This window comes from Corylus avellana, chromosome ca4 (genome assembly GCF_901000735.1).
Source record: "Corylus avellana chromosome ca4, CavTom2PMs-1.0".
NCBI lineage: Eukaryota > Viridiplantae > Streptophyta > Magnoliopsida > Fagales > Betulaceae > Corylus > Corylus avellana.
In genome coordinates this window covers 7,257,777-7,272,713 of record NC_081544.1, presented here as the reverse complement: position 1 = coordinate 7,272,713, position 14,937 = coordinate 7,257,777, and the positions used below count along the sequence as shown (strand labels likewise).

The 14,937-nt window shown below is 35.2% G+C and overlaps 3 protein-coding genes across 3 annotated transcripts in view; 2 read left to right on the top strand and 1 right to left on the bottom strand.

Annotated features, from left to right (window-relative positions):
• Nucleotides 1–600: 600 nt before the first annotated feature.
• On the top strand, nucleotides 601–3,722 carry LOC132177975 (protein FAR1-RELATED SEQUENCE 5-like). Its single transcript, XM_059590443.1, has 7 exons — nucleotides 601–691; nucleotides 823–893; nucleotides 1,336–1,707; nucleotides 1,954–2,241; nucleotides 2,395–2,525; nucleotides 2,643–2,895; nucleotides 3,660–3,722. The coding sequence occupies exons 1-7, from the start codon at nucleotides 601–603 to the stop codon at nucleotides 3,720–3,722; spliced, it is 1,269 nt and encodes a 422-aa protein (XP_059446426.1).
• A 2,927-nt stretch (nucleotides 3,723–6,649) lies between these two features.
• Nucleotides 6,650–9,728, top strand: LOC132177813 (uncharacterized). The gene is made up of 5 exons (XM_059590276.1): nucleotides 6,650–6,765; nucleotides 8,012–8,065; nucleotides 8,286–8,369; nucleotides 8,645–8,820; nucleotides 9,309–9,728. Exons 1-5 carry the CDS (start codon nucleotides 6,744–6,746, stop codon nucleotides 9,405–9,407), a joined length of 435 nt encoding a protein of 144 aa, XP_059446259.1. The 5' UTR covers nucleotides 6,650–6,743; the 3' UTR covers nucleotides 9,408–9,728.
• Nucleotides 9,729–12,783: 3,055 nt separating this feature from the next.
• Nucleotides 12,784–14,937, bottom strand: part of LOC132178807 (gamma-glutamyl peptidase 5-like) — a 3,298-nt gene continuing 1,144 nt past the window's right edge. Inside the window, exons 2-4 of the mRNA XM_059591365.1 lie at nucleotides 13,553–13,705; nucleotides 13,290–13,457; nucleotides 12,784–13,097 (exon numbers count right to left, since the gene is read on the bottom strand). Of these exons, the coding sequence (XP_059447348.1) occupies nucleotides 12,996–13,097; nucleotides 13,290–13,457; nucleotides 13,553–13,705 (423 nt within the window). The 3' untranslated portion in view covers nucleotides 12,784–12,995. The remainder of the gene's footprint in view (nucleotides 13,098–13,289; nucleotides 13,458–13,552; nucleotides 13,706–14,937) is intronic.

Here is a 14,937-nt window from a genome sequence, read left to right as displayed (position 1 = left end):
AAAAAGGATTCGTGCTACCCAACAAATTGTCTTTCAGCCATGGATTTTCTAAGCTACCAATCAGAGCATTAACGAACAAACCCAAAACCAACCATAAAAAGAAAAATGTTAAAGTAAAAAAAACAAAAACAAAAAACATAAGCAAAACATACCAGAGAGGGCACTTGAGCTCGAGACCGATCTTCTGGAAATGAAGAACCCACGGGTTCAGAAATCTACTACCACCACCACCACCACTCACTGAGTCTCCCATTCCCACTCGTTACAACCAATGCTAAAGCAAACCAGTAAAATGTACTCAACAAAAACAAATTTTGCGTTGCGAGAGAGGGAGCTTTAATTGAGGACAGTGAAGTACACGTGTACTTCACTGTCCAATAGCATAAGTTTAGGTACCTTTTAAAAAGGGAAGGTAATTTAGGTACCTAAGCTAAACAATAGCATAAGTTTAGGTACCTTTTAAAAAATGAGCTCCATTTTTTGTGGAGTTGGGTCGAAGATTCAGTGCTAATTTTGGAGGGTTTTGGACCATTGAGTTCATCTTTTTCATGCTTTGAGTTCATGTTTCTAATTTGAATTTTTTCTTGTAATAACTCCTAGATGGACTCGGAAAATGAATGCGAAGATGACAAGTTACGTACACATATTCGTGTTGGTGATGATCTGCCCTCTGAAATTGTCCTTGAAAATGGTTTGTGAGGCTCGTCTTCGCTCATTCGTACATTTTATGCTTCATTTGTTGAATGATGTTTTGTTGAATTTTATTATATACGCATCTTGGTTTGTTTGTTTGTTTATTTATTTATTTTTTTTGTGTTGTAGATGGAAATGAAACTATAAGGGATGAGGACAACAATAATGGCAAGGGCAAGGGCAAGTCTGAGTGGAAGCTCGTAAGTGAAGACGAAAATGTTGAGCAACCTCAGTAAGGTATGACGTTTAGCTCCATAAACGAACTTTTCTCATATTATAGGCGGTTTGGCCGGAAAAGAGGTTTTGGGGTGATAATCAAAAAAATTACTAAAGACAAAATCACTGGAGAAGAGATACATGTCACCCTTGCATGTGGGCGTCAAGGCAAGCCACAACCCACGACAAGTAAGCCATATCCCACAATAAAAATGGATTGTAAGGCGAAGTTGAATGCAAAGTTGGTTGAAACAAAGTGGTATGTGACTAGTGTAATTATTGACCACAATCATGATTTAAGTCCAAACAAGGGAAGATATTATAAATGCAATAGGAATTTGAATTCTAACGTGAGAAGAAAGATTATAGTAAATGATATATCTGGGATTGGACTAAGTCAGAGTTTTAATTCTCTTATTGTTGAAGCTGGGGGGGTATGAGAATCTTCCTTTTATAGAAAAAGATTGCAGAAACTTTATTAATAAGGAAAGACACATTCGGCTTAGTCAAGGAGGTGCTAAAGCACTTCTAGACTATTTGAATAAGATGCAAGCAACCGATAGTGGTTTCTACTTTGCAGTTGATTCTGATGATGATTCTAGGTTGAAAAATGTGTTTTGGATTGATGCAAGAAGTAGGGTATCATATGAAAGTTTTGGGGATGTCGTGACATTTGATACAACATACTTGCCTAACAAATACGGTTTGCCATTTCCTCCGTTCGTGGGAGTGAACCACCATAGTCAGTCAATACTTTTTGGGACAACATTAATATCTAGTGAGGATACAGAAAATTTTGTATGGTTGTTTCAAAATTGGTTGAATTGCATGAACGGCTGAGAGCCGATTGCAATTATAACAGATCAAGATCGGGCTATGAAAAATGCAATTGCAAGAGTTTTCCCAGGAACCCGACACAGATATTGTCTATGGCACATTTTGAAAAAATTTTCAGACAAGTTTAAATCATATAAAAATTATTTTGCCATTAAGAGTGTCATACATAAATGTGTTTATGAGTCTCAAACATGTGGTGACTTTAAGGTAGGATGTCAAAGTCTATTAGATAGTTATGACCTTAAAGACCATGATTGGTTGCGCCGGTTATATAATGAGCGGACGTTTTGGGTACCGGCATATCTGAAAGGTGTGTTTTGGGCTGGTATGAGAACTACACAGCGGAGTGAAAGTATGAATGCCTTTTTCGATGGCTATGTGCGTCCGTCTACCACTTTGAAGCAATTTGTTGACCAATATGATGTTGCTTTGCGGAAGAAGGTTGAGAATGAAAGTCTTGCAGATTTCAAGTCTTTTAATACTAAGCTTCCATGTGTAACCTTCTATCCTTTTGAAGAAAAAATTGAAAAAGTTTACACCATTACCAAATTCAAAGCAGTTCAATGTGAGATAATAGGCAGAATTTATTGTACTGTCTCCCTTTTGACTAAAGAGGGTGCAATTTGCACCTACTAAGTGACTGAACAGGTAAAAGTTCAAAATGAAGTAGTTGAAGATGCATACTTGAAAGTAGTAACATATGTTGTCTACTTCAATGAAGATGAAGATGAATTTGAAGTAAAATGCACATGTGACTTCTTTGACTCAAGAGGCATCTTGTACAAACACATCTTTGCTCTACTGTGTGCACATAACATTACATCTTTGCCCCCCAAATATTATCTTGGCCGTTGGAGGAAGGATGTGAAGTGAAGATATACTTTAATTAAATGTAGTTTTGATGCTTTGAGTGCCAATCCCGAAGTACAAAGATATGACAGCTTGTGCAAAGGTATGCATACATTAGCAAAGATCGCTGCAAGAAACGTGGATCACTACACAAAAGTTCGGACGCATATTGATATGTTGACCAAGGAATTACGTGCTTCAAGTTGTGAACCTAGTCCACCTTCTCTTGCACTTCTAGGCGTATCTTTAACATGTAATGAGTCCATTGATGATGTTGAGTTGGCGGTAGATGGTGATGAGGTTCATAGTCCTATTGTAGCTAAAAAAATAGGAAAGTTACCGCATAAAAGGAAGATGTCTGCGGTGGAAAAAGCGACAATGAAGAAATCACAAAGAAAAAGCAATGAGCCATGTAACACTAATCCCATTCAGAGGAAACGAAAAAAAATAAGGTTACTTACTTTCCTTCCCCAAGTGCTTAATTATTATTATTAAAACATTTTGTGCATTTCTTAACATCTTTACTTCTTTTTTTTTTGCACCACGTAAAACATTTACTTAAAGACTTCCCATGGAGATGATGTTTCGTATTTATTTGAAGCTCCTTGTTATGTTTTTGAAACTCAAGAGAATGCAAGTACTCAGGTATTAAAAATGAAAATAAATAATTATTTTATGAGATTTGGTTTATATTGTTATCTGAAATCTTGATCATAATTTTGTAAGATATGTGGCCACCTGAGCTATTGGAACGGTAATTGGAATGCAAGGAATGCAAGCTACAATGCTTTTTTTTTTTTGGCTATTGTGCTGTTTTTTTTTTTTTTTTTTTTGGCACTTTTTTGGTGTTGTATAAACTAGTTAGCCATTTTTGTGGTGTAATGATTCTGGGTGTTGATAGTGAGAAGGTTACTAGTGGTTCTAATGACTTCAATTACTGTTGATGTAGTCGTACTTTCTTCTAAATATTATCAGTTTAGTATTCAGATTAATGTTGACGGGCTGACGGCCTATAGCTTTTTTCTTCTTTTCATTATTGGTATTGAGTTCTATCTGCTTCATAGGTGCAACAGGCTCCAAGTATTGTTGGAGAGCACGGCTTATTTTGTAATATAAGATGGGGTTAGTGTTGGGAGTGTCTTGATTTTTTAGGTGATCACCATGGAAAATTTTTTTGTAGAGGCGGATGGTGATTTAATTTTGGTAATCTACCTTGTAAATTTGTTTTTGGATAATTCTGGTTCTTATAATGTTTTTCCCTTCAATATATAAGATTCTTGCTATGTCAAAAATAAAATACATGGAAAAAAAAAAGTGTAAACCTGGAGGGTTTTGCAAGTAATTGTCATAGTTCCTAGTGTTTTGCTTATTGTAACTCTTTGAGGATGATAGAACAAAAAAACAAATTATGTACCTTTCTTGAAGTTGATTTTTTGTTTTAATATTTTGTGTTAATATGTATTGTGTATTGGAAATTATGTAATACTTATTTTGTAATGGGAGAGTTAATTTGTTATGTAATGGGAGTTATCAGGATTACCAAGAAATGCCAAACCCTTTAGCAATACAAAATCATCTCCCACCAATATCTAGTTAAACCAATCAATTAAATCAACAAAGTACAAAATTATATAACAATATGAAGCCGTCAACATTACAATAAATATGAAACCATTATTATTAACTCGGAATTCTCAAATCATTCAACAATACAAAAAAATCATCTCCCAAAGCTATCAGGATTACCAATAAATGCCAAACCCTTTAGCAATACAAAAAATCATTTTGCCCAAATATCCAATTAAACCAATCAATTAAATCAACAAGGTACAAAATTATATAAAAATATGAAGCCGTCAATATCCTTGACAAGCCTTTTGCTATGATGGCATCCTTGATGAGCATAAGAAAATCTATTATATCGTCACAAAGCTGGCAATGATCAGGAATTGTGCCTTCATCAACTAATAGAACAATGGTCATCTTTGGAAGTTGATCAACAATGCCTGCAAGGGCAAAAACTTATAGTTTTCAGCTCAATAGAAATATTATATCAACAATGTTTATCATTCTTTTGATTGAGAGGATCAAAGTTACTAAGTGTGGCTGACCATAAGAACTTGAAGCTAGGTAAGTTAAAATAAATCACTTACATAATTTGAAATTTATTTTTCATTGTCTTCCTCATAACATATATAGTTTCAATCTTCATTTGTGAACAAAGAAATCAAAACATATATAGTTGTTTTGATTTTCTGTTCTTAAAATAAAACCGAAACCAAAAAATCAAAACATATATAGTAGCAATTGCAACAAACTCGTTAGAAATTTTCAAGTTAGGAAGGAGAGGTAGAAGCCTATATCACAGCACAAAGCAATTTTTATTGTTCCACAAAAACACAAATTCCATTGAGAAGAGAAGCAGATTGATTTTGTGCAAATAAAACCAAAACCAAAGAATAACCGAAGAAAGTTTCTCCCAAATCCATTCGGCTTAAACAGAGAAATTCCCAAAAAATTTCAACACATTGACCAAGGAAATTAGGACTCAACAAAAATCAACCTTCCATCCAAAAAATTTTCATCCAAATTTCATCAAAATAGTAAAGAAATCACAAAATTAGAACCAAACCCATAATCCCCAATGAAAAACAAAATGTACCAAAAAATTCTTACCCATTTTTGAAATCAAACAAAAAACCACAAATTCTTACTATAATCGGTCATCATGATTTCAGCCCAACAAAACCTATACTCATTCAGCCTACCTCAAATGTCAGATTAGGGTAGTGTTCGGTCTGCCAGCTTTTGGATGGTCGGCGCTGCTGCTTCGTGGTGGCCTACGGTTTGGGAAAGAGAGAGAAACTGGTTCGGGTCGGCGCTGCTTCTGCTTTGATAAGAAATTTATGAAATGTGTTAAACCAGGAACAAATAGAAACAAAAAACTGCAACAAGGAAGCCTCGGTTACTTTTCGAAATCAGCAAGATAACCAGGATTCTATTCCCCAAAACAAGAGAAAAACCAGATAATAAGAGAGAAAAATTATCGGTGGTGGCATTCAGCCGGATTTTCGAGCTGGTGACTTGCCAGTTTTTGGATGGTGGGTGTCGCCGGTCATTGTGGCGGGTAGAGGCCAGCCGGATTTCGAGCTGGTGATGTGACCGGTTTTGGATGGTCGGCTTAATCGCTGGTGGCATGGGTGGCGTTCACTGGCGGCGGCCGAAGATGAGGGGAGGGAGGGAGCACAGTGGGAGAGGAGGAGAGGGAAACGTTTTGGGGATTTGGGGGAAAAAATGAAAAATTTGAAACCTAACCCTGCTTTTAGTCCTTCACGCGTGATTGTGATTTTTTTTTTTTTTTTTTTAATAAAAAGTCTGGTTAACCTAGGTTGGGTTAACCAGCCTTTTTGCGGACAGGGTCCGCAAGAAATGCTTCTGAATAGCATTACTCGGGTTGTCGACCCTCCTCTATGTATTCAGAACCTTCTGGTTCTTGAGGAAGCTGCTTTTGCTATTTGATTATTAATGGAAATTCCACGTTTCAAAAAAAAAATTTAGTAACAATTTGAAAATAGAAAATTCTTAATGAATTAAAAAATAAAGAAGATCTTCTGTTTACCATAAGCCCAAAGATGAAGAGGAAAGCCCAAAAAGAAAAATCTGAATGAATATTTTGCCCAAATTGGGCCCAAGGATCCATTCTGAGCTCCAGGCCTTGTTGTTTACATACCCGATACGGTGGTTTGTCAACTTTGTTTTGCTTGGATTGGACCCTTTTTTTTTAATTTTTTCATTTTTTTTTTTCATTTTCTTGCTTGCTAAAAAGAATATATTCTTCATCTGGTATATCCACAAAACATATAATTCCAGGGATGATCACACAGTTCCAGTCTCACCCCAAACTCTAATCACGTTATGCCACGTCCTTCACCTCTCAAAAGCCAATCACGTGACCACCTCCAAAACCCAATACTGTTACGCCACGTGCTCATCCAGACCTGAACCTGACCTGACTGGATCACCCATCACTTCCCATAAATCGACGACTCTCAGGGTTTTGTTGGGGCACGGCTCACAAACCCCTCTCATCCCGTGTCCATCTCTTCTGGAATTTTTGTCTCTATCTCTTCGCCGCCTCATCGCAAACCATGCCTCGCCGAAGCTCCGGAGGTGAGTGTCCTCCTTAATCTTTCTTCAGATCTGTATGCCTCATAGCTCTATGGTCTCTTTGGTTGTTTTCTCTTATCATTTCTAGGGTTTTGTTACGATCTTGTTTGGTAGCTGGGAAAACCTAGGACAAAAGAAATTTCAGCTTATTAGGCTGTGTTTTGTGAAATGAAAAGAAACTCAACTAGAGCAAGGCTTGTTTTCGAGGACAACCTTGACTTGGGGCTTTAGTTGTTTTCCCCCCGAATATTGGGAAATTTGAAATTTAGAAGCTTTTGGGTTTTTTTGTTTTCCTATGCTGATTCTCTTTGCATTTTATCGTTTAAGAAATGAAGGTCGCTATTTGTTGCCAGATTAAACTTGTGTGTCGATTTTGTTCACTTTTTGCTTGTTATTTTTGTCTTCTTGGCAACCAGTTTATATCGAGCTTGAAGCCTGTGCCTTTAGGGATTAGATGTTCTAAAGGCATGCATGTGGCTATGTATATAATATAATAAAGGAAAATAACATTTGGGGACTGTATAACGCTTTCATTGATGCAATTGGGTTGGTATTAGGGTGTTGTCTCCGCTTGATTTTGTTGAACTTTGGTCGTGATTGTGGGGGATATGGTTTTTTGTTGCGATATCTGACCAGTGGTATAGCATTGTGGGAGCAGTGGTTAGAGCTTAAGGTTATGTTTGGTAAAGTTTTTGGAAAGTGTAACTTATTAAAAAAAAAAAAAAGAAAAGGTTTTTGGAAAGTGTGATTTTGTTTGTGCTTTGAAAAGAGTTTTTGAAGAGGTAAAAAATGAAAAAGTGTTTTCGGTTGGGTCATATTTGAGAAGTGTTTGTTTATGGGGTTTCACAGAATTTTTTTTTTTTTTTGGTAGCCCTTTTGAAAGTCTGATAGTGTTTCTAAGAAGTGTTAAATCTCTGTAATATTTTCAAAACATAAAAGAAACAAAACCAAAAAAAAAAAAAAACGAAAAAGTAAAAGTAAAAAATAAGAGCTGAAGAGCTTTTGGTGTGTATCTTTCTCATGAAATATGAATGTGAGCTGGGTCTGCTTTTCAATTAGTTTTGCATGCCCGAATTTGATTTAAGGTTTGTAGAACTTGCTTTTTGTTGTTGTCGTAGGTGGCTTTTGCAGTATGTAGAGGCTTGAATGTGCATCTGTGGATAATTATGCTTTTCATTGATTTTTTCTGTATGCCATTATGTATTATTTCTGTTGATGGGTTAATGATTCTGTTTGGCTTCTGCTGCAGGAAGACCTGCTCGATCTTCTCGTCCTGCACCAGTGCGGAATCCCCCTCAGCCTGGTAATGTTGCTTTACACTATGTATGCAGTAATAACGAGGCTTTTCTTTTAAGTGTTTTTGTTTGTTTTGTTATTTATGTCTTGTTCACATGGTGATATTATTTTGGTCTGTCCACTTTGAGTTGATTGCCTGTATGTCCACCTTGACTCTGTTGATTTTATTCTATTCAGTTTTTTCTTTGTGTAATTTTTTATGGCTATAATGTTTTTTCTTGATGCAGTTCATCATGCTCCTCCTCCAGCTCCTGCGCAGTCTGGCAGCGGTGGATCCATTCTAGGAGGCATTGGTTCAACAATAGCTCAGGGTATGTGAAGGAAGATTATTTTTATTAGGATGTGAATTATTTCATTATGCATTTTGTTAGTTTTTATTTATTTTTTATATATATAAATAAATCGATTTCATTGAAAGCACATATGGCTTTTGGAGAAACTCTGAAACCCCCAACATAAGAAAAATATGAACACAAGTTCAAAAAAAAAAAAAAACTGCAAGACTAGAAAATAATTCATGTTCGAACGATTCATGTTACTTGTTTAACACGGGAACTAATCTAAATTTTTGTCTCTCTTATTGCAGGCATGGCTTTTGGCACTGGAAGTGCAGTTGCCCACAGGGCTGTGGATGCTGTGATGGGTCCTCGCACTATTCAACATGAAACTGCGGTCTCTGAGGCTACTGGTGCCCCAGCTCCTACCACAAACAGTCTTGGTGGTTCTGATGCATGCGGTGTTCACTCCAAGGCATTCCAAGATGTATGAAATTCTTCTCTTCAAATTACTTGTTACAAAATGTCATCTGGAGGTCTCTTTATAGATACCTGAAAGGTTATGGATTCATACATAAAAGTTTACAAAAGAGTATCAAAAAGTTGATATACCCCCAGGTCCCGACCCCCAACAAATGGATCTGCTTCAATGTTTTATCTTTTTAACACTTGCATTTATGCAAATCCTTCTCACGTAATTCTCTTTATAGAATCTTTAGAATAACTGTGAAGCCTCTGGAACTTTATTATATTACTTAGTTCAGATTCCTAATAAAGTTCTCTATGTTCTGTTTTTGTTGTACTGCCTTGACAATTCCAGAAGTTAGAAGCTGATTTTATACTACTTTCATATCTGTTTCATGTTCTCCCTTCTGTTTTGGTACCTCAATACACTTCTGAGATTTGGCTTATACCTGGCGGAAGTGGAAAAATGAATTTATTGCTAATGGCTTTTTGGCTTTTGTTTTCTTGTAGTGCTTGAACAACTATGGCAGTGACCTCAGCAAGTGTCAGTTCTACATGGATATGCTGGCCGAGTGCAGGAGGAACAATGGTTCTATGTTGAATGCCTAAACACTTCCCCCTTTTGCCATGCAATGGAAACTTTGCACCTATTATCCTAATTTTAAGTTGGTGATGATAATGGTATGGAACTCCATTTCTGGTTAAAGATTTCTGAGGGTGATACAGACAATGGTTCTGTAAGCATTTCACCTCTTATTTGTTATTGGAACTGGGAACTTTTTCAACAATCCTGATTGATTTGTGACTGCTCTTATAGTATTGTTGGTCTCTTTGGATATAATGGTGAAAACTTGTAGACTTTCATGCAAATAAATGATCTTGTTGAGAGCTACTTATAAGATGGCGTTTTGAGCACTTTATTCCCTATCATCTCTTATGCGTATTTTAGTGCATGTTTTTCTATCTTATGGTTGGATTTTTTTTTTTTTTCATGTATTGTAGGCTATTATGGTTAATGAAAAATTCTAATATGGAAAGGAATAAGTGAAAGGATTTGGGGAGTTAAAATTATAATTTAAAAAAAAATAAAAAATAAAAAATAAAAAATAAAAAAATTGAGAAATATTGTAATAAGGGTGTAAGTTTGAGGTGGACCAGGGGTGTAGTTCCTCTTAAACTTGGTTTCAAGTTGGTAAGAGTTCGTCGTTATTTGAAGTTGGAAAACACAGTTCTTGTATGACTAGAATGTTTAAAATAGTAAAACAACCTTTGATGATAGATAATATAACAACATGAGATCTATAGCTTTCCTTGCATTCCACAAACTATGCACTCGTGACGATAAGTTTAACGGGTTCTTGGAATTCATTTGCTTGAATTAAGAGGTTGGGAGTTGTTTTATCTTTCCATTTGGGATATCGTGCAAGTAATTTACAGCATATCAAGGAGTTTTGGCTGGCTGAACCACCACCAAAAGCTTAGAGTAGTCAGACCATCTCTGTAGATCATACATTTTTTATTATTATTATTATTATAAGAGATAGGTATTGTATTATTATTAGTTTAAAGTGAGGAGTTATTTGTCATTTTATACTTATCATAAAGGGGTTTAAGTCACTTTTTAAACCCTAAGGAGCTTATTACAAGCAATCACAAGAATTAGTTTTACATTTATCCTAACAAATATATTTTTGATCTTTTGACAAGATATATCCTCATGCTGTTATGTTTACTTGATTTTCCAAGCAATGGTATAGGTGAAATTTATGAACAAAATATTTGCAATTAGTATTGTTGCCTTTTTATGTCTTGGTTTTCTCTTTAGGGAAAATTATTTTTTTAGTCACGAGGGTTTGTTTTTGTATCAAATTGACCTTTGGAATATCAAGTTATCGTTCCACACATGACATAGCTGTTGACTAAGCTTGTTGTAAAGTTACAGTTTTACACCCGCCCCCACCACCACACACAAAATTTTAATAAGAATTAAAAAATAGTGATCTCTTAATAAATGCGGTGAGCAACTGTTAAATGTGAGAGATCACTATTTTTTAATAAGAAGTGAGATTGTGAGAGTTTTACACCCGCCCCCACCACCACACACAGAATTTTAATAAGAATTAAAAAATAGTGATCTCTTAACAAATGCAGTGGGCAACTGTTAAGCAACTGTCTCTATTACCAAGTGAGATTGTGAGAGGCAGTTGATTGTCTTTCATCTATAAAGGGGCAATCACTTGCCCTTCTAAAGGGAGGGTGAAGGGTAATTTATTATCCCAATCTAAAGGTAGGTTGCCCCCCCTTCTAACTAGAGATTGTCCTTCCTTAGAGGCGAGGGCAATCCGTTGCCCCTTTTGAGGGGATGCTTCCCCCTCTCCCTCTCATGAAATGCCAACCCTAATCAAAGTGAAAGGTAGTTGATCATTCCTCATCCGGTGAGGAATGAGGAATGACGTGAATTCACATATGCATCTAATAGTTTCTACCAAATTTTTGTCCATACAAACAATTTTATTAAAAAATCTTTAAGATACGTTTGATACCGTCCGGGAACCAAATAAATAATTTTCTCTTTCTCTTATAATAGTCCATGGTACAGTGATAAAGCATTGAATGCTTGAGATAGAAAAAAGATAAGGAAATGAAAACGCAAGGAAAACGCAAAAGCCGAAGTAGATTTTTCCCACAGGACGGCTGGACCATTAGATTGTGTATGGTAAAAAGTTCTTCCTTCCTTTAGAGCATATCTTCCTCGTTTTAAAAATTAAAAAAACATAAGTCAAACTTATTACTTTTTAATCTGCCTTGACAAAGTGCGCACATATATATATATATATATATATATATATATATATGTATATAGGCATCAAGTCAAATGGTTTATTGCTTTTTCTTGAATTTGACATTCTAATTAATTCTCTTAATAATTTTTTGAGTAATGTTATATACTAAAATACTATTCTATTATGCTAATGTGGCATTGCTAATTAATTAATTTTTTTTTTCCTTTAACAAAATTTGATTTAATGATGAATTAACAATGTCACGTTAGCATAGTAAAATAGTGTTGTGATATATAGTATTACTCTGTTCACTTTATATTTTCTTAACGTGACTTTTAAAATTATCATTAAATTTGTGATGTATGATTGTTGAGTTTTGATTTAAAAGCCATATCTAACTGTGTGAAAGTGAGAGTTTGTGTAGCAATTCTCTTCTTAAATTTTTATAGGGTTCCACTAATTTTGGTGAATATAAGTGAGGCCTCATCAAAATTAAAAGGACACTACCCTTTTTTCTTTTTCTTTTTATTTTTTTAATTTTTTTTTTTAAAATTTTTTATCATTTGTTCTCGAGGCAAATACATAAAAACACATATAGTTGTTACTTTTATGTTACATTAAAACACCTTTTAAAAAAATAAAAAAATACATAATATTATAATAATAAGTAAATGTTAAATACCTTTGACCGTCATGCGGGTTTTTGTATTATACAAGGTACCTCATTTAAGGCTAAACACGGAGATGGTTTCTCACTTAGCAAGGGTTAAATACCTTTGATGTTGATGGATAAAACAAATAAAATTTTAAAATCTTCAATTTCCAAAATCCCTTGGCATTTATGAATTATTTTAATTATTTGAATATTAATAGGTTAACACGAGTTACACAATCATGCGAGGTGGACATGTCATTTTCAAAATTGATGCCTTTGCACTTGCACCGAGGGTTCGATCTTCGATTTCAAAACTTGCGATTTAAAAACTGCAATTTTAAAAAACGCAATTAAGAATTTAATAAAATCAATAAGTTGACCACTAAAATTGCGTATTTTTAAAACACATTTTTTCATGTTTTCAAATCATAATTTTGAAAAAACCACACTCCCAAACAATACATTTGTTGTGATTTAGTTTAAAATTGCATTTTTTTGTCTATAAAATCACAGTACCATTCGTTACCACGAAATAAAACAACTTGAATTGACAAAAAAACCTTTGTAATTTATTTGACATGGTTGGAATTACGATTCATCACATCTTGAAATGCCAACGTCAAAACAGCTAAACGTGCCTTGTAATGGCAGCTCGATTGCTCTCTCACTGCCCATCACACTTCTCTATCTCTCTTCCTTCTACTTCCGATACTTCATATTTACAGTTTTTTCTTTTATTCTAGATATTGAAATTTATCATCACAATCCACCCTTGAGAAAGCTAATGCACAATTTCTTCCATGCCTCTCTATCTGGCTCACATGCCCCCACCTTCCCTTTCACCTCCTTAGCATAAGACTCCTGCATGAATAAATTTATAAATAAAAAAAAATAAAAAAAGAGTCAAAATATTCAAGCTTTTAACAAGTAAGCTTGACCGGCCAATTACTCGAGATATCCAACAATTGCTAGTAATTTAGATAGCAAATTGCTTGAGATCTCAATCCCAATTGCTCATGCTAGTGATGAGAGTTGATCGGGCGGAAGACATACCATGATCATATCGCGCTGGAGAAGGCGGTCAATAAGGTGCAGTAGAATGTCTTTGGTGTACTCAGGGTGACCTTGGATGCCCATGATATGGTCCCCATACCTAAACATCTCAATTCCAGTCTTGTCGGACCATGCAATCACCTCAGCCTTAGGAGGAAGCTCCCGGACCTAATATGTTAATTAGGATATCAAGTAAAATACCATCAATTTCTGAGGTTGTGATTCAGTGTTACCAATTTCATTTTACAATAAAAAAAAAATACCTCATCTCTATGGCATTCAATCAGAGAGAGAGTGGCTGGAATTTTCAGAGATGAAAAGTGCTTTGAGGATGATGATAAATGGATGGTTCTCACTCCAATGTCCCAGCCTGACATGCTCCGGCCTGTCTTTCCTCCCAACGCACGGCCTAGTATCTGATCAAAAACCATATTAAAGCTCGTTTGCTAATGCTTTTTGTAAAAAAAAAAAAAACAAAAGTATTAACAAACACAACACACAAAACACTTAAAACTACTTCCACTTTTATGTCACATCACATCCGAAAAGCAAAAAAACACCCTGTAAAAATCGTTAGCAAACAAGCCCTTTTTCTTCCTAAGCAAGCAATTTTTTTTTTTTCTTCATTTGGATGCTCAAGAACATGAGAAGAAAGTATTAAAAGTAGGTCATTTTCATTTTGCCTAAATAATATTGCACTCCACTATGCATGATGGAGCACTGTCTGTCCTTTGAAAAAAGAGACCAATTATGTCTTACTAGGCAACAAAAAATCGTTACCCACAGGAACACATCAGCAAGACAAGTTCATCCAATGAAAGCAATCATTTATGGGGCTGGAAATTAGAAAGTAAACCTAACGTATGCATGTAGTGTCAACAGTCAAGCATCCTCTTCGTGCGCCAGCAATGGGGGACACAGTATAAGGACTTCTCACCTTTGGAAAAGCACAATACAACACACCTAGGCAATGCATTATCATTCAAAAAAATAAAAAAAACTAGGATGGCATGGGCAGCACAGAGGCAATTGTCCTACCCGTGCACAATAATGGTGCAAGGGAACCAAGCACGTTTTTTTTCTAGAGATTGATTTTGAATTGCCACCCACCAACAACTAATATTCGACACTCATGAAATGAGCGGGCCAGACGGATAGAGAGATTTTCAGCAATTTCGTTGTTCGTATTGTTAGCAATTTAAACAGTATATATGAGTGTGTTCTTACGAACCCACTTGTTCAAACAAGTCTTGAGCAGCTCGCTCACTTGTTTTTTTCATATTTACTGTCCGAATTGCTAGTAATTCGAGTTAGATATATTTGATATTGCCCACAATAGGGCAATGAGGATAATATATTTTAAAGTTTCAAATCAATCTTATCATTGACATATAGGCTAAATGATTCATCCAATATAAATGTGGAAGCTGATGTAATTATTTACCGACAAAGGCACCTACCACAAGAATGCCAACGAACTAATATTTTAAAACAAAAGATGTGGGGGTTGGAAATTGAATGCATGGCAGATAAGCATGTCACTTCTATAAAGTGTCAAAACCTTTAAGCAACCAACTTATTTTAAATGTGGCAATAACTTGAACGTCTAAAAAGCCTAAAGTTACGAAAGTGCTAGTAATTTGAACAG